This window comes from Ctenopharyngodon idella, chromosome 16, assembly GCF_019924925.1.
Source record: "Ctenopharyngodon idella isolate HZGC_01 chromosome 16, HZGC01, whole genome shotgun sequence".
NCBI lineage: Eukaryota > Metazoa > Chordata > Actinopteri > Cypriniformes > Xenocyprididae > Ctenopharyngodon > Ctenopharyngodon idella.
This window is the reverse complement of record NC_067235.1, coordinates 11340342-11359944: the sequence shown is the minus strand read 5'-3', so window position 1 is coordinate 11359944 and position 19603 is coordinate 11340342. Positions and strand designations below refer to the sequence as shown.

Here is a 19603-nt window from a genome sequence, read left to right as displayed (position 1 = left end):
TAATTACGTTAAAAAATGTTAATCGCTTGACAGCCCCAATATATATATATATATATATATATATAAAAGCTCATCTCAACTGCTTGGTTTGTTTTGTCACAAAATGTAAACTATGTTATCGCCCAACTCTAATCTGCTAAATGCGACTATAAGGTATGCAGACATTAGGATATTATAAATATTAACATCATGATTGCCTGGAAAGCTGCTTTGAAACAATGTGTATTGTGCGCTATAAAAATAAATGTATGTACAACATAAACCCGATAAACCTGTGATGCGTTAACAGACTTCTATTGTAGGTCCATCACTGTACACAAGAGTTTGTTTGTTTAATGAGAGATAAAAAAGGGATCAGATTATTGTCTGAGGTAATAAACAACATATCATAGATGATTTTCTGCTTTAAAATGCACTCATGTTAACTTCATGTTTTCAGTAAGAGACACATCTCTAGGCTGTGCTGTCTTGGTAAGTGACAATCATGTTAAAAGACACACCTCTGGCTCAGTCTGCCCTGATGAGGAAGATGAGGAGAAAAGACGATGAAGTGTCCTCCTCATGGACTGCAGAGCACCTGTTATGAATCAAAGAACTAATCAATCAACTTAAACAGGCCAGTGTTGATATCACAAACCTCTTTTGGTAAACATTTAGCTGGAATGAATTAGCTCCATGAATGCGTTCTAACACAAAGTATGGCGAGTTGGTGTAGAGTTGGGTGTTGATTAGCTAAAACCTTTGAGAACTTGTTGCCAGGTAACAATGGGTATAAACTCACCGGATGTGGTGTGATTAGTGGAGATGTCTGTGGTTTTAGAGGACCCCAGTGGGCCGTTACACTCTTCAGAGACTGTGTTACCCTGTTAATCATTTTAGTAACAGTGTAAGATTAGTACACTCAGATAATTTGCTCAATTTCAATTTAGATCAGAGAACTTAAAATCCACCTCTGAGCAAAACAAAAACAAAAAAACAAAGACATTCTCTTAGGCGGCCTTCTAGGAACAGCAGTGTGTGAGAATACTTCTGGAGCTCCTCTCACCTTGTCTCCATTCTCCTCTCCAACCTCCTCATCCACGAAGGCGAAGGACTGCCAGCTGACCGGTGACCCCGGGCTCGGCACGCCCTCACCTCGGGTATAAACCCGCCTCTCGGCTGAGAGCCACCAATCGAAGGCGGCCTGAAGTTCACATCTCTCAATTGAGCCCAACAGAATCATTGACTCTGGGCATGGGAAAAGAATTGACATTTTTTCAACAATTTCAAATATTCGCAGGAATCATCACACCCCTACACATTACAAAATCCTGTTAAAAAGTCTAGCTTAGTTGGTAATCAGCATATATTAACTAGCTTTTTAATTAGGTAAACCAGCAAGGCATCTTTGGTCAACCGCTTCACCAGAAAGACGATGAGAAACAAAAAGGTAACTGCAACTTTATTTCTCACAATGTGACATCACATCTTGCAAGGTGACTTTATAACTCACAATTGACTCATTTTTTACGATTGCAAATATGACAATATGACTATTATTTTTAACTTAATCTCACTTTAACTTTATCTCGCAATATTTTTTATTTGTTACTTTGCGGCGAAAATGGGTTTCTCAACAAGGTGTTGTTGGACTCGATCTACTCAATCTATGTTTTGATCATCATTTTGAATCTGATTTTCGACAACCACACGATTTTCTCAGCTTTTTGTTCAAAATGTTGCTTTTTATTAAACTTGCCACATAAATGTTGATAAAAAAAGAATGCATGAAGCTAGAATAATTTTTTTCTGTGTTCTGTCTTTTGATATATTGGATGTTAAAATATTCATACAACAAAATATTCTGGGGGCCATGAAAATTTTCTGAAAATGATAAAAACAATAAAATTAAAATACTGGCGCTGGTGCAGGGAACAAGTTAATTGTAACTTTAAATTTGATAATGTGACTTTATATATCATAACTGAGAATGTATTTTTTTCTTGTAACTGACTTTATTTTTCATAATCTTCAGAGTGACTTTACATCTGTTTCTCCTGACTGCGACTATTTCTCCTAATATCGCACAATGTGACTTTGTATTTCACAACTGCAACTATTTCTTATAACTGCGACTTTATTTTTCGTACAATGTGACATATATATATATATATATATATATATATATATATATATACACACACACACATACATATAAAATATAATAATGATTTTTTTCCACATAATTGTTTTTGTTCACCCAACACAGACCTTTGGAGTCAACGAGCGGGATGGTTTTGAGAGACGTGGACTCCAGGAGTTCTTTCAGCTCTCTGTAAGTGGACTGAGGTGATAGAAACTTTATTTTCTTCACCATGATGTCTTCCACAAAGATATTATATTTACTGCCATGCAGAAAAAGAGAGAGACACATATTTTATGTCAAGAGCCAGGGTAGTTTCTGTCCATCATGAAAAGCAAAGTCATCCAATAAACCGCTAAAGAAATTATACTGTTTGAAAGGGAAACAAAGGTCAAAGATACTATCATCAATTCAGATCCAATATCGTATCTAAATATGCCAGTCTCCAGAGGTCTAGTAGCAGTACCTGATGTGGCCAATGCCGAGCTCTGGGAGATAGGGCAGCTTTTTGACCTGAATGATGGAGTCATAAAGAGAAGGCTGTAGACCCTGTGCCACCATGTTGGCGAGAATCACGGCCACCATCATGGGCAGGATGTGTGAGATTTGACCCGTCAGTTCAAAACAGATCACTGCAGTTGAAACAGTGTGTGTGACAGCTCCTGTCATAGCTGCTGCCCCTACACACACATACACACACACAGACAAGCAAAGGGTCCAATTTCGAAAATTTGAAAGGAGAAGCATATGAGAAGTATAAATCTGCTACTATAAGAGTAAAAACGGATTTTAGGGGTGTGAAGGATTGGCTGGAAGGGGAATATTTGCAGACCTATCACTGCGTAGCCTCCAGGCAGGATTTGGTACACGATCCCATCAAACAGAATTCCGTTCGGGAAAAGCGTGGCCATGATCTCACCCACCAAACGGCCGAATGCTGCTCCTGCTTGTTTCAGAACCATTATCATATTATCTCAGTCACATTACAATTAAAATTATGATATGTATTCTCATTATGTAATTATTTTAAACCTATACACAAATTTGACAAAAATGTCTAAAATCTGAGAAACCTGTCGTAACACAATCATCTACATGCCTTCTGTCCTCTGATTGATAGTTCATACTTTTTTAGCAAGTAAAAGGCCTTTTAGTATCATTCAAAAAACATCAAAAAGTTACATTTTTTGCTTTAAAAAAGAGAAAAGAATGACTGACCCAATATAAAAACAGGCATGAAAGCTCCAGAAGGGACCGGCATTGTTGTAGAGACTGCAGACATCCAGAACTATGTGTGAACGGGGGAGGAAAAGGAAATTAGCACAGCATACGTTATGCAATTTGGTTATAGAAATCTTTCCCTAGCAGTCAAACAATGGATAAGCACCTTCATGACAAAGAAGAGGAGTAGGATAACGAAGACGCTGACTTGTGGGTGGAGCCAAGCAGCAGAGCGACCCAATCCAGGAGGAGCCGGTGAACCCCAGATCTTTGTCCAAGTGAAGTTATCAAATAGTGAATTAATGCACTCTCTGGGCATCAGCTGTGTGGAAAAAGAGAAACCTTAAACAGAGACTCCACATACGAAAGACTACCTAAGGACTCTTTCATGATGAAGATGCAGATGTTTTCTTGCTCTATTGTGGCTCTTTAATGGCAGTGTTAACTGCCATTAAAGAGCTTATCTAGGCTAAATTTAGTTAAAATGAAGTTGACATATTCAGAAAGTAAAAATTTTTTCTCTTATAGAATGGTGTTGGAACTGCGCAAGGATGTACAGTAATCTCAAATTAAAGGTGCGCTCAGTAATTTTAAATTACTAGTTTTACACAAAAATATGATGAATACTCCAAATGAGATGAAGAATCTAGTGTTAAGCATAAAAGTAAATCTAAGTGAAGAAACAAACCAAACAATTTAACAAGCACAATATTCAGTACATACAACATAGCAACTAAGTAAGAGTCAACTTCAAGTGCCAAGCGCATACAAATCCATGAAAATGAACAAAACGGAGACCTATCACAAACAGGTTCGGTGTTAAAGGGTTAGTTCACCCAAAAATGAAAATTCTGTCATTAATTACTCACCCTCATGTCGTTCCACACCCATAAGACCTTCGTTCATCTTCGGAACACAAATTAAGATATTTTTGATAAAATCCAAAGGCTCAGTGAGGCCTCCATTGACAGCAAGATAATTAACACTATCAATGCCCAGAAAGCTACCAAAGACATAATTAAAACAGTTCATGTGACTACAGTGGTTCAATCGTAATGTTATGAAGTAACAAGAATACTTTTTGTGCGCCAAAAACACAAAATAACTGCCAAAGTCACGTGATTTCAGTAAACGAGGCTTCATTACATCATAAGTGTTTCGAAATTTCAATGGTTCACCACTTTGGCAGTTCGTTACACGCTCCGAACCACTGATTCAAAACAAAAGATTCGTAAAGCTTCGAAGCTTCATGAAGCAGTGTTTTAAAATCACCCATCACTATATATTTTTGAATAAAGTCGTTATTTTGTTTTTTTGCGCACAAAAAGTATTCTTGTCGCTTCATAACATTATGATTGAACCACTGTAGTCACATGAACTGTTTTAAACATGTCTTTGGTAGCTTTCTGGGCATTGAAAGTGTTAATTATCTTGCTGGCAATGCAGGCCTCACTGAGCCATCGAATTTTATCAAAAATATCTTAATTTGTGTTCTGAAGATGAATGAAGGTCTTACGGGTGTGGAACGACATGAGGGTGAGTAATTAATGACAGAATTTTTTTTTTTTTTTTTTGGGTGAACTAACCCTTTAAGTTCAGCAATCAAACTTGGTCTCAATATAAAAACAAACTACAAAGATGAACAAGCAAAGTAAAATATAAGAAAACCTTACTGAGAGCACATTTAAAATCTCAATTCTAAAGCAACACTATTACATCAATAATTTGGTGCATGTTCAAAAGCTGTTTTTAAAAAATTGTCTCTTGCAAACAAAAACTGGTTAAATTTGAGTAACACTGCTCTATGGATGTCTACTTAAAAATTAAATACACACCTCTCCAGCCATGAACTGGCCGAAGCCCGGAGGAAATGTGAAGGAGGATATAATTAGTGTCACGGCACCAGGGTAAATCAACCGGCTACAACAAACAAACAAACACACACAGATGTAATTAATTACTACTGTGATGGTGTGTTATAATGATGTTTTGAAGTTAATGTTGTTTTTAATGTCATATGCAATAAAAGTGAAATAGTGGAATAATAAGTAAGTATAGAACAATAAAAACATTTGATTAAAAAATAGTTTATTCATGTGCAATTGGTGACTTGCTGTTTTGTGAGAAAGCGCGTAAGAGCCGTTGGTCTCCTCATGATCAGAACAACTTGTCTGTTCAGATAGACAAAGAACGCCCCTAGAAACCCACATGAGATCCTATATACACACACACACATTTTGAAATATATCAGCTAGGGAACATAAATGGAAACATCTACAGTATTTGAAGATACAACATTTTTATAAAACATTTTCTATCAATGATATTTATGTTAAAGAGTTTTTTTAGGAGGGCAAGTACGCATATATGATATATAAACAAACATATATACATGCACATAAACTAACCCACACACCCGATTATTGCAAAAGCTGGCAGTTCCTGCAGGTCAAAAGGGAAGTCCATACGGAAGTTTGTACGAAACAGTGCTGTTATCGTGACTGTGGAAAAGAAAACGATTTCATATTCATATCCAATCCATATTTAAGCAAAATCACATAAGTGCTGATCAGTGCTGATATTAAAGGGTTAGTTCACCCAAAAATGAAAATTCTGTCATTAATTACTCACCCTCATGTCGTTCCACACCCATAAGACCTCCGTTCATCTTCAGAACACAAATTTTTTTTAAATTTAATTTGTGTTCTGAAGATGAACGAAGGTCTTACGGGCGTGAAACGACATGAGGGTGAGTAATAAATGACATTATTTTCATTTTTGGGTGAACTGACCCTTTCAGAACAACACTAAGATTGAATGTATGATATTGCTTTTACACATGAAATAGTTAAAAAAGTAATTTACATTTTAAACACAATATTGCCAGTTACTTTGTCTATTTTTGCTCCTCAAATGAAAACCATTCCAAATGAAGATAAAGTAGGATAATGATTAGAGTAGAGTGAATGATTCAGTGACTCACTCATCTACTGGTGTAACAAAGTAACCTGCAAATATTCCCCACCACTAATACACAGACTACAAACAGAGAGTGATACAAACGTCCCAGTGCTGCTGGATTGTACATCAGCACTTTTGAAACACTCCTTGGCTTATCAAAATTGAGGACCGAAACTAAATGTTGTATAATGTATTTAATTTATAGAGATCAGTAAGCAGTGGACAGCTTGACATATACCATGAAATTAATTTATTATTCATTTATCATATCTGCTTGTGTGTGTGTGTGTGTGTGTGTGTGTGTCTCACCGGAATCTTTGTTCCACACTGACAGCACTCGGAAAATGAAGGCACTGAATGTGGCAGCAAAATATCCTCTCCAGTAATTCCTCACTGCAAAATATGTTGACGTGACCTCAATACTGAACAACACACCTGGGAGACAGAGCAAGAATAAATATAAATAAAACAAAAGGAAGTTAAATAAAAGCAGAGAAAGCAATTTAGAGAACAGAAGGGTCCAAAAGAGGTGAAAGGTAATAACAACAACAATTCACAAATAATATTTAATACTTATTATAATAATTAATAATAATAAACCAATAAATAATAAATAGATTGTTAAATAACAATAATTCAAAAATATAACTGCAAGCAGCAACGGGGGCCAAGCTCCGAAGGCACCTCAAGCACAGCAACTGCAAGCAATGCAAGTATTTTAAGCACAGCAAGTACAGCAACCATAACAATCACAGCAAGCACATCAAAGTGGATCACACTAAACAGTCAAAGGCTCTACAATGTGAATCTCAAAAGCACAAAACACTATTAAGATTTTGTGTATAAATGCACTGCTTTTATTTTAAGCAATGTCTGAAACAGAAGCAACTTTTGTACAATTTCTGGCAACAGAACCTCTTGTGGTCTGGGCATGTTCCACACAGCATTCGAACCCATGACCTGAAAGGTTTTGGGCTTGACGCTTATCACAGTGCGCCACAGAGGACACACATTTTCCATATTACCGAAAAGAGGTTTCAAGGCAAGAATGGCATCAGTTAGCATGTTAACTGGTTAGCATGCTAAGCTAATTTAACCACTAATGCAGCTTATGGCCACATTATAAAGAATTTGCATGCTAAGCTATTTAGAAAAGGACAACAAACGCAGTGATGGTCGACTTCAGAAAGGTATTTATTGGAAACGAAAGCAAATATCAAAAATCTGTCCAGTCATTTCTGTGCGGCTCGGTCCAAAGATCATCTTGGTCAGATTTTGGGCAAAATTTGTAGGAGTAGCAAAAAAACAGTTTTCAATTACTTCAATATGGCGGACAGGCAAATTGATGGAAAATGACAAATGAGATATCGTTGGAATTGCCATAAACCAAAAACAAAAAACAAACAAAACAAAATTTCGACAATGTTTTCAGAAGTTATAAGCATTTTTGCAAAAAAACAAAAAAAAAAACAAAAAAAAAAACAAAACCATATCTCTGAAAAGCTAGGTGTGGTGCTGTATTCAAACTTCTCAGGTACCTTAAGGACATGCTGTCTACTGTATGATTGTGCCAATATATCAAATAGTTTAAATGATATTGCAATTTATGGGAAAATTCAAAATGGCGGACCGCTAGTTCGTCCGGTCCTGACAAAATCCATATCCACAGATTTGGCATGACACAAGGAATCCATAGAGACCAAGATTGTTCAAGACAAACTGTTCAAAAGTTATGAGCAAACATAGCAGTTTTTTTCAGATCTCATGACCTGTAGGTGGTGCTGTTCCCCAATTTGGCACTGACCATCAGAACATGGTTCAGATGAAGCAGACCGAGTTTTGTTTCGATTGATCAAAGACAGCCTTTGAACCAATTTTGGATCGACATCGTTAAGTTTATGACATCGTAACTTTTGAACAAAGATTAATAAAAAAAATTCTGTTCAGTCTTTGTGTGTGTGTGTGTGGCTCGGTCCAAACATTATCTGAGCCAATTTCCGTAAGAACTGGACAAAATTTGAAGGAGTAGCAAAAAAATGAATAAAAAAAAAGGCAACTACTGTAATGGGCAGAGTCTTAATAAGATGTTGAATATAATCAGCATGTTGAGAGGAATCAGGTGTCCTAGGTTTCATTTTTATAGAACAAAGGGTTCAAAACCATTTGAAAAGTGAATTTTTGAACTGGCTGCTGTGTCAGGCTGGTCAAGATGCATAAACAAACCACTATAGTAATAGACCTTAGTCAGGGTAGACGCCATTTTATGCGGATGAAAACAAGGCTGTGAGGGACAGACTTACAGTCTTTTACAATAGCATGCAATGTACAAAGGTACACAATCACTTGTCATTTTCAAAACTTTCAAAACTGTTTTATGGAGTGTTCCTCTACTGAAAGTCTTTTGGAAAGATGTTTCATCAGCTGAACAATTATGTAATTAAACAACAGTACAATCCATTGAACACACTTCTACACTTTAGTCTTGTTTTCATTTTTGTCAAAAATAAAAAATGGCACTACCCTGACTAAGGTCTAAAGAGTGCAATACATTCGGGTTCAGAAAGTAAAAATCCCATTCATTTTCTTAATCTTTTTTAACAATAACTTATAATCCTTTAAAGACAGACCTTCTATGAGCTACGAGGTTGTTAATCGATGGTATTTGCTTCTGTTGAAGCCACTAGTCTGCATTATTTCAACTTCTTTTATTCTTTTCATATCATGTTTTAAGTTTTATATTTTTCCGTTTTCAGTTAGAGTGTCTTTTGCAATGCTTCACGAGACTCTGGTTCTCTCATTAAAGCTGTTAAAAACATTCCTGTACATTTGTGTTTTGTCTGATTTTCAAATACTTTGCTGTGATTCACCTAACAGCTGATTGGTCTGGTTCATGTCTTTCAGCTCTTTAACAGATTTTTTTTTAAATCTCTATGGGAAAAATACTTCTGGAACCAAGGCCACTGAAAAATGAAAATATGGATGGTCACTGTTGCACTCTGTGATAATATTATAATAGTAATAATAAGAGTAATATTGCCGCCACAGTGTTTACACTGTTTTGGGAAATTCACCTACCAATTGTTTATAGATCTTTCTGGATGTTAAAGGGGTCATGAAATGGAAAATCAAAATGTCCTTGATATTTGCACGTATAAGAGGTTACGCTACAATAAATACATACTGCAATAAATACATACTGCCAAGTATCATACCTCAAAGCTAACTCCCCGTTTTAAAATATGAATTTTTGTTTTCCACCCTTCTGAAATGCCAGGAACACGATTTTCTCTCAGACACTCAGATACAGTTGTGAAATGTCGAAAAAGACCATCCAAAGTCATTCTGTCCCTGGATGTAGACAAACTGCACCTCCAAAAACTGGATACACTCTTCCAAAAGAACAAAGTATTAGAAATAGATGGCTGAAGTTTATTTTTTGTTTGTGTCATTTCACACCAGACTGCTTTCTTAATTATGCTCTATGTGCTGCCGGTTTTTCAAAATATTTTGTGCTGAAATCTCCGGCAGTGCCAAGTATTTTGTCCTCTGAGGCAATGCCGGTAGGTACATTTTTTATAATCTATAAGTGTGTTTGTAATAAATGTTTAGCAGCGTTTAACGCTATTATGAGACCAAGTGTGTCATTGAGTGTTGCTAATCAAATCAGTACATACATGAAAATAACAATGTTTTCTTTAGTTGAATTTTAATATATTGTGTGAAGAAAGCGTAGTCAAGTTGAATATATGTCGTAGTGTGTAGTTTATGCAGTATGTATATATACACATAGTTACATGGATACTGTGCAATTACAATCAACAATCATGGCAGTGGCCGTTTAAATGCATTTCTGGAAAATGTAAAATCCAGAGAGTGAAAATGAGGATAGAAAAAGATCATTTTTTACAAACATTTGAATTGTTGGCGCTAAAAACTTTGCTAACGTCATAAGCTAACCTCTAGAAACATAGTATAAAGACCTGAAAATGTATTTTATCATCATCAGAAAAAAGAAAAAAAAAAAAGAAAAAAGAAATTACACTTCACCTCAAAATTTTAACGAGAAAAAACAAATTGAGAGTTATGCAAGCTCAGAAGGAATTTACATTCACACATACACTTATAAAAATCCACATGCACTCTCTAAAGTACTTAAAATATTTTAGCACCCTCTTTATCATGCTCTCCTCTGAGTATACACACTGTTTAAGATACATAAAACATGCACAGCATATGAATTTATAACACACGGGTGCTTTTAACTGTGAAGAGTTGATGAGGTTAATTATTCAGCAGGCATCAAGCTGAAAGAGAATGAAGAGGAACTGAAATCAACAGGGACAGAAAGAAGGGGAGATTTTTTACCTCCAAGGGGAGTCCCAAAACAGCAGCCCACCCCAACAGCACATCCTACTGTCAGTATGTCTGTGTAACCATAGGGGTTCTACTGACACCAAGACAGAAGAGAGAGAAAGAGGAAAAAGAGAGAGGGAGTTTGAGGTGAAAGCAAAAAGGAGAACGAGGGTGTTAGAGGGGAGGGAGATGAAGGGATGTAAAGAGAAGAATAGATTTGGAATGTCAGCGGGTACATTGCGTAGGAGGGAGAGAGAAGTAAAGATGAAAGAGAAATAAGAAGACAGAGTAGAGCCGAATGTAAGGAGAAATAAAGGGAATGATGGATAAAAGGAAGCAAAGGGAAAAACAAAAGGATTAAGTGAATAAACAATTTTGTGGATTTGTTCAATGTGGCGAGGAAAGGCAAACCAAAGCTTTACACACATACCAACTAAGCACAAATACACTAAACAAGAGAAAGGAGATGAGAGTGAGATGAACATTATGTTTTGAATATACATATACATGGTACAATGCAATGCATGCTGGGTAAAAGTGGGCGTGACTTGCCTCCCACTGGGGCTGCGAAACAGGTGGCCACTCCCACCGCACAGGCACACACCAGCAGATCCTGAACATGGGCACTATTCTGGGTGATTTGGGTGGGGTTAAAATAACAGCATCAGGACACACAAATTCAAGACACATGCCAAAAAAACCAACACTATTATTACAGACAGACGAAAATAATGAGGTGTTAAGGGAGAGACAATGAGACAGGGATAAGATGAGGATACAGGGAATGGGAGCAGAGAAATATGCAATTAGTATGTCTCTAGAATATATTTAAATTCATGAACATTAATCACGCACACAGATTGTAATATTAAACCGAGTATAACTGTTGATCAGAGACCGGTTTTGGCATTTGTCAACTCACCTGTGATGGCTGTGGTGTGGAGTGGTAATTTATATGCCAATGAAAGGTAACTTGATCTTAGATCAGCGATTAAGGTCAGCAGCTTCTGAAGCTCACACATTCATGCCACACAAACACACACACACAGACAAAGAACTCACAGGGGCTGATTTTTACCTCATACACACCGGTGAAGATGGACATGACCCTGCTCAGCACTGCCGCACAAATACTGGCAATATGCACAAAAGGACCCTGAGGATTCAATGGAGGTTATTAATCAATAAAACTGCAGCAGATGAATAATGTACTGTATCTATGAAGAGAATTTATGTAACAAAATTAATTTCTCTGAATTCAACAAAGAGCTGCAATTAGTGATGCAACCAGTTAGCAAGATGTCTGAACTAATAGATGAAAAGGAGAATATGAGAATTAGAATATGGATGGATGGATGCACAGACAGACAGAGAGACAGACAGAGAGATAGACAGATAAACTATAGATAGATAGATAGATAGATAGATAGATAGATAGATAGATAGATAGATAGATAGAGATGCAGACAACAAAAATGAAAAAATAAAGTTCTGTCATTAATTACTCACCCTCATGTCGTTGCACACCCGTAAGACTTTCGTTCATCTTCAGAACACAAATTAAGATATTTTTGATGAAATCTGAGAGCTTTCTGTCCCTCCATAGACTGCCTATGCAACTGACACTTTGATGCTTCAAAAAGTTCATAAAGAGATCCTAAAACTAATCCATATGAATCAAGTGGTTTACTAATTTTCTGAAGAGACTCGATCGCTTTAAATGATGAACAGATTGAATGTAGGCTTTTATTCAAATATAAACACTGATCAGCAAACATAAACAGAAGCTCAACTGAAACTGCTTGACACACAAGAACAAACCTCTTCCGGACACTCAATGGTGCTGCGAAACACACAAGAATGAACCTCACTGGTTCTCGCACGCGTCAAGCAAACATTCTTGAGCTTTTGTTTACCACAACTGATGTGTGAGTTGATGAATGTTTATGTAAGGAATTATTGATGACGGGCTGTTGAATTATTAGAAAATAATGCACACCCGAGGTGGTAACGTGGCCACGATACGAAGCGAGGTGTGCATTATTTTCTAACAATTCAACAGCCCGGAGTCAATTATTCCGCTTATACTACAGTTACCACATCTCACTGTTCTGATGTTGTATTTCAAGACATTTGTCAGGTTTTTGCCCTTAAAACACTCTTGTGTGTGGGACTAATTTCTTACGCATTCCAACCCCAGCCTCCATTGCTAATTCCAAAACGTCATTTCAGAACTAGTAACGGAGGCTTGAGCCACTGATATCAGTGTTTTCAGGACATAATAAAACATATTTTGTGGCAAAAACCATTTAAGTTTTTATCCTATTGTTTACTATATTTATTTGCTTGTCAGTGTCGTTGTGGGTTTTTTTTTTTTTTGCTTTTGTAGTTTATAAGGACCTTTGAAATAACTGAAATCATTTGGCGAAATGATATGGAACTGTAATGCGGTCAAGACCTGCCTGGAACTACTTTTCCCTGAAAATAATTGCCTTAGAACCTTAGAGCGTTCGTCAACCAATCAGCATTCAACAGCCCTGTAGTATAAATGTGAATAAAAGCCTAAATTCAATCTCTTCATCATATAAAGTGATTGTGTCTCTTCAGAAAATTTGGACTAAACCACTCAATTCCTATGGATTAGTTTTACAATCTCTTTATGAACTTTTTGAAGCGTCAAAGTGTCAGTTACATAGGCAGTCTATGGAGGGACAGAAAGCTCTCAGATTTCAACAAAAAGATCTTCATTTGAGGTCCGAAGATAAACTAAAGTCAGGTTTGAATCAACATTAGGGTGAGTAATTAATGACAGAATTTTAATTATTGGGTGAACTAACCCTTTAACAGCAAGACAGACAGACAAAATCTTCATTAAGTTAATCTTTGTTACAGTAAAATAGGTAAATTAATTAACTTATAAAACAATTTCAAATTCAATAAAATGTTATACATTTATATTTAAAATAAAACAGAAGTAGAAGAAGTCCACCTCCTTTCCGATGGGCATACCACTGCCTAGACCAGCTGTAAGACCAATGACTTTAGCCACAAATGCTTTGAGCGTCAGATACTCCTTTAACACCACACCTCTGAGGATGGTCTTGAGCTCAGGGATCCCAGAGCCTGAGGGACAGATAAAAGATTTAAAGAGAGAGGGAACGAGGAGCGTGAAATTAATCTATAAAAACACAAACATAATTTTACACAGTGTAGATCCAGTCACGGTGATTATTAAAGATGAAAAAAGACTGCCGTGTATCCTCTAGTCTGATGCGGGGCACATGAAAAAGCTATCAAAACAATTGTGGCGTGGAGAGGTGAAAGGAAGCAAGAGAAAACGAGACCACGATGATCAAATTTTGGAAAGAGGGTAGGAAGATTTGATGTATTGTGGGTGGTTGAGGTGGATTGAGGACAAAATCTAGACAAAGACTGAATATAAAGTATAATAGCTATGAACAGATGACAGAACAGAGAAAAAGGCCTGATGGATTTGTGACACTGAACAGAGAACCAAAATAGAAGAGTACAAGTGAAAAGGACAGAGACAAAAAGAAAGAATATAGAGAAATAAAAGCAGGAATGAGAGGATGATGAAATGGTACATACCTATAGCTTGTGGAGCGACCAAATGGCAGAAGAGGGATGCAAAGACGACGAGGATGATAGGATATGAGACCCAGGCCAGATACTGCAGAGCCACATTCCCTTTCAGCTCTCCGTACATCCACTTATATGCTGTTAGAGAGAGGAAAAAGAGAGAGGTAGAAGAAAAGTTCTAGGACACTTTTTATTTTCTCACAAATAAGCAGGTCCCACTATAAGTGGGGAAGGAAAGAAGTTTAATGTTTAAAAAAAACAAAAAACGTTTTGACCAATATTTGTTATCTGATAGACAGAGTTACAAGTACAACTGAAAGTTATCATTTCATTCAATTAGCATCTCAGTTAAAAGTCATGAAAGACTTTCATTGCTAACTCCTAACCCGATAAAGCCTACTGTATCATATTTGATACACATATTTCTAAGGCCTAAATTATCATTAACATGATCAAAAACAATCTTGTACTACTGTACATGCCTTCTGTCATCTAATTGATAGTTTATACTTTTTTTTAGCAAGTAAAAAGCCATTAATATAATTCTAAAACTGTCAATCTTCAAGTCATGTTACATGCGTTCTTTTGCTGTGAAATCTTTACTGATTTTTATAAAGTAAACATAAGAATATATTTTATATTGTTAATAATATTCTAAGATGAATACTTACTGGACTAAAGCACTTAGGTTTACTTGATCATCCATACAATTTAGAAAAATCATGTTAAATGCGAGTATCAAATATGATACATCAGGATTTTGAGGAACATTTATTTGTTCATCTCTCAATCGTTTTGCCCCCACAATAAAATACTAAGAAATATTGGTAACACTTTACAATAAGGTTCATTAGTTAACTACATTAGTAGTAGCACTAATAATGAACTACACTTCTACAGCATTTATTAATCTTTGTCAATGTTAATTTCAACATTTACTAATACACTATTGAAATCTTGTTAACATTAGTTAATGCACTGTGAACTATCATGAACAAACAATGAACAACTGTATTTTCATTACCTAACGTTAATGAAGATTAGTAAATACAGTAACAAATGTATTGCTCATGGTTAGTTCATGTTGGTTAATATATTAACTAATGTTTAACTAATGAACCTTATTGTAAAGTGTTACCGAAATATTGTTTGGAGATATTGAGTGACAACTGATATTTATATGCATTTTGCAAGTAGTCTGCTATACTGTTATAGATCTCATTGATTTACATTACAAGCTATCAGAATTTCATTTTAAATTTTGGCCATATAAATATCAGTAACTGCATACAGTATTTTTGCTCAGTTTGGGCCTCTGAATAAAATTGAGCTGTTTTTTTCATCCATATTCTCCTATATCATACTATATGAGCCATACATCTTTTTAGATTTTGTTGAAAGGTTCAATAAACTGTCCCATTTCAAAAATTGTGACTATTATTAAAACTATTTTAGAAATTTGGACTATTATTTCACATGTCAGGCTTTACAGGGTAATTCTTTCATTTCCTTCAAACATGGTAACATTTCATGCCTGTAAATATAGGTATTCATAATGTAATATGTAATGCAAATTGTCATCTAAGATATTTCATTGTTTGTTCACGTTAGTTCACAGTGCATTAACTAATGTTAACAAGATTTTAATAATGTATTAGTAAATGTTAAAATTAACTAACAAAGATTAATAAATGGTGTAGAAGTGTAGTTCATTATTAGTTCATGTTAACTAATGTAGTTAACTAATGAACCTTATTGTAAAGTGTTACCGATATTTTTTAACATTTGCAATATAACAGTATTATAAGACATGATAACATATGACACAACAAATTAAAGTGGGTGTTGATTAAATTAAATTAATTATACTTCATTCAGTCGAAAACATTTTACTTCTAGGGTACAAATATGCAAGGAATAATTATGCATAATTAAGGCACATTGGCACCTTTGCGTACTTGATGTATTCAACCCTGTGACAAGGTGTTGCACCCTTAAAGATACAATTTTTGTATATTTTTCTGACAGATTTTAATGCATAAATATACCTTAATAATTAATATAATGTTTAACTTGTATAACTATTCATATTTTTCTTATTATTCCTGATTATTCAGATCATAGCAAGATTATGTGTATAGTACAAGTACACTGTAAAACATTTTCAGCTGTTAAACTTAGAAATTAAAGTTCACCTGCTGCCTTAAAAATGTGAGTTAACTCAACTAAACATAAGTTAACTCAGCTTGAAGATAATCTTTGTTTCAACTCACAAATAGTCAAGACAATGCATTATTTTAAGTTTAAATTTTAACTTAAAGTAATGCGTTGTCTTGACTATTTTTGAGTTGAAACAAAGCTAATTTTCAAGTTGAGTTAACTCACATTTTTAAGGCAGCAGGTGAACTTACATTTCTAAGTTTAACCAGCTGAAAATGTTTTACAGTGTACAAATCACTGTGAATTGTGAAGGGTACCTTTATTATTTCATTTTGGCAAGACAATTGCCAAGAGAATTATCCTTAAGAGATGGAACTCCGTCTCTGTTCCCAGTATCAGTAATTGGCTCTCTGAGGTGGTGTCCTTCCTTCAGCTACAGTGAATAGTTTTTCTTAGAAGTAGTGGTCTTTCAAAATCAGAGATGCCCAAACCAGGGCCCCTGGGCCACAGTTGGCCAGTGATGACCTTTGATTTGGACCACCATGCCATATCACAAGATCCTTGAACACTTATCCAAGAGTGAATGTGTGGTGTATATCCCTTATTGTGCATATACTTCATTTTCTTTGTTCATAGTGTATCACTGAAGTGTAACTTCGGCAATTTTCAAAATGCTTTGTATTATTACAATGTCTGTAGTATATGTAAATTAACTATGTTTACTCAATTGTGTTACCTGGAACAAGAAATTCATGTTTATTTATCAGCAAAAGTAATTGGCAATGACCGTAATTTTAGCTTAATTTTTCTACAGTGGAAGGAAGTGGAGACGCGTTGTCCGTCTATGGTTCATATCTATGGTTCTTGTGGTTCATATCAATACCCCAGACCACCCTTTTTAGGCAGGCTTGGACACGGTTCTTGAGTGCTCACCCGAGTTTGGAAAGCAGGGTTCACATCATCCGAACGAACCGAACTCTGACGTCAATCGAACCCGGGTGCGCACCAAAAGTGCTAGTGTGAAAGCACCCTAAGTGTCACCAAATAGGCACATACTGTGATATACCTTGTAGACTCTTGGCACTGGCATAGTCCATGCTCCAGCTAACCAGAGCCATAGTGAGACCCAAAAGAACCAAGAAGATCCAGTCCTCCCCCAGCTTTGTCACAATATACCTCTGGATTCGGGCTAAACAGTCTGCAAAACAAACACATTCTAATGACTATTCACACTAGACATTGCATTTTATCTGCACTTTAGAACAGTGCATGTGATTTTTAGTTTTCTTCAATCACTCACCCTGGCATTTGGAATAGGGCCGTGGCTTCTTTATAGACGAGGAGGGGCTTAAACCTGGTGTCATGGGCCCCACATCCAGGTTGGCATGATGTGCTCGGCCATGGCCTCTCCTGGTTGCCTTGGCATTGCTGGCATGCCTCTTCCGTTGCCTTTCAGTCAACAGACGTGTGGCCTCCCGTCTGGCAACATTACCCAGCTGCTCCCGATATTCCCCATACAGCTGAAAGAGACAGAACGCGGTTTTCTAACAAGAACAGAAATAACAACATGACACCTACATTGATCAGCAAAGTGAAGAAAATGGAGGTAAAATCTGCTGTTACTGCAGTGAAAATGCAAAACAGAGTATGTGTAAATATTCTTGATGATGTAGATAATTGCAATTCAGTAGTGAGAAATCCTTTGACGTCCTGATTTCACGTAAATTTCAGAGTTCAGAGTGCTCAATGGTTCAGTGTGATTGCGTGCATGTGAATACTTGTGGGAATGTGAAGTGAATCACTGTAAGTGTGTGGTGGTGAGTTACAATCATTTGTATATGTCAGACAGAAATAGTCAGGCTGTCTAACAGGGCAGAATGGAAAAAGCGCTCCCCCGAGATACTCTCAATCATACAGTAGACCGACACACACAAGATTCACCTTGAAAATCAAGCCCTCAAACTGCAAAGTATATTGCACGAACCAAAAAAAAGCCAAACACCCCAAAAGAAAGAAAGAACAGATTAAAGTCGCCATGAACCGGAAACTGCGTTCAACTTTTCTTTCCTATTGTGATGTATATCCGTGTGGCATACTGAACGAGAAAAAATATAGTACGAGACTTGATTTTTTCCATCAGAAATGGACTGGAACATAGAAAACGTTGCAAACTAAATGGAGGCCATATATAAAAAAATAATGGTCAATTCTGATTTCTTACTACACAAGTATACAAATGCAAAAATAATGAGATGTCCATCAGGATAGACAATACTCTGGCTATTGGCCAGTAAAGGAGGAAGTGATCCACAAAGAGATTCTTCACCTTCCTTCCATTACACCTAATACACACGCCTACATACACACATTTTCGAGCAGCACAGACCCCACATGGTGCGAGACTGAAGGGATCAGATTCAGCCACCTCATGCCCACTCAAAAACAAGAAATGCTCAATGTATACAGTATGTATGACTCAAAATATTCAGTGTTTGTATTTGATGTATTTAGTTCAATATGTAAAGTGTGAAATAAATATATAAATAAATAAAAGCATGCTAGAATTAAAATAAGATAAAATGACATCATGAATGGCCAACAAATTTGGGGGATTTAATTATTAGCTTTATCAGTCAGCGAAACATTTATATTATCATTAAGACCTAATCACTAAATTATATAAATAAGTTACATTTAAAATACAGTGTTCCAAATGCAAAACCCAAGAACAAATTCTGAACTTTTCTGGAAGTTGTGATAAGACAGCAAAATGTAGGCCAAAATTTACACTGCCATTCAAAAGTTTGGGATCGGTAAGATTTTTATGTTTGTAAAATTAGTCTCTTATGCTACATTAATTTGATTACACATACAGTAAAAACAGTAATATTGTGAAATATTATTACAATTTAAAATAACTGTGTTTTCTCTTTTAATACATTTTAAAACAGAATTTATTCCTGTGATGGTAAAGCTGAATTTTCAGCATCATTATTCCAGTCTTCAGTGTCACATGATCCTTCAGAAATCATTCTAATATGCTGATTTGCTGTTCAAGAATCATTTATTATTATTACCAATGTTAAAAACAGTTGTGTACATTTTTTTTTTTCAGGATTATCTGATGAATAGAAAGTTCAAAAGAACAGCATTTATTTGAAATAGAATATTTTGTAACATTATAAA

General features: G+C 35.8%; 1 protein-coding gene across 1 annotated transcript in view; it reads right to left on the bottom strand.

Annotated features, from left to right (window-relative positions):
• Nucleotides 1–19603, bottom strand: part of clcn1b (chloride channel, voltage-sensitive 1b) — a 40625-nt gene that overhangs the window by 8450 nt on the left and 12572 nt on the right. The window contains exons 2-19 of the mRNA XM_051866524.1: nt 17718–17937; nt 17484–17615; nt 14267–14395; nt 13647–13780; nt 11736–11813; nt 10670–10748; nt 6614–6739; nt 5760–5844; nt 5458–5559; nt 5179–5263; nt 3510–3665; nt 3341–3410; nt 2955–3065; nt 2589–2802; nt 2251–2384; nt 1046–1227; nt 782–863; nt 501–577 (exon numbers count right to left, since the gene is read on the bottom strand). Coding sequence (XP_051722484.1) covers nt 501–577; nt 782–863; nt 1046–1227; nt 2251–2384; nt 2589–2802; nt 2955–3065; nt 3341–3410; nt 3510–3665; nt 5179–5263; nt 5458–5559; nt 5760–5844; nt 6614–6739; nt 10670–10748; nt 11736–11813; nt 13647–13780; nt 14267–14395; nt 17484–17615; nt 17718–17937 — 2196 coding nt within the window. The remainder of the gene's footprint in view (nt 1–500; nt 578–781; nt 864–1045; nt 1228–2250; nt 2385–2588; nt 2803–2954; nt 3066–3340; nt 3411–3509; nt 3666–5178; nt 5264–5457; nt 5560–5759; nt 5845–6613; nt 6740–10669; nt 10749–11735; nt 11814–13646; nt 13781–14266; nt 14396–17483; nt 17616–17717; nt 17938–19603) is intronic.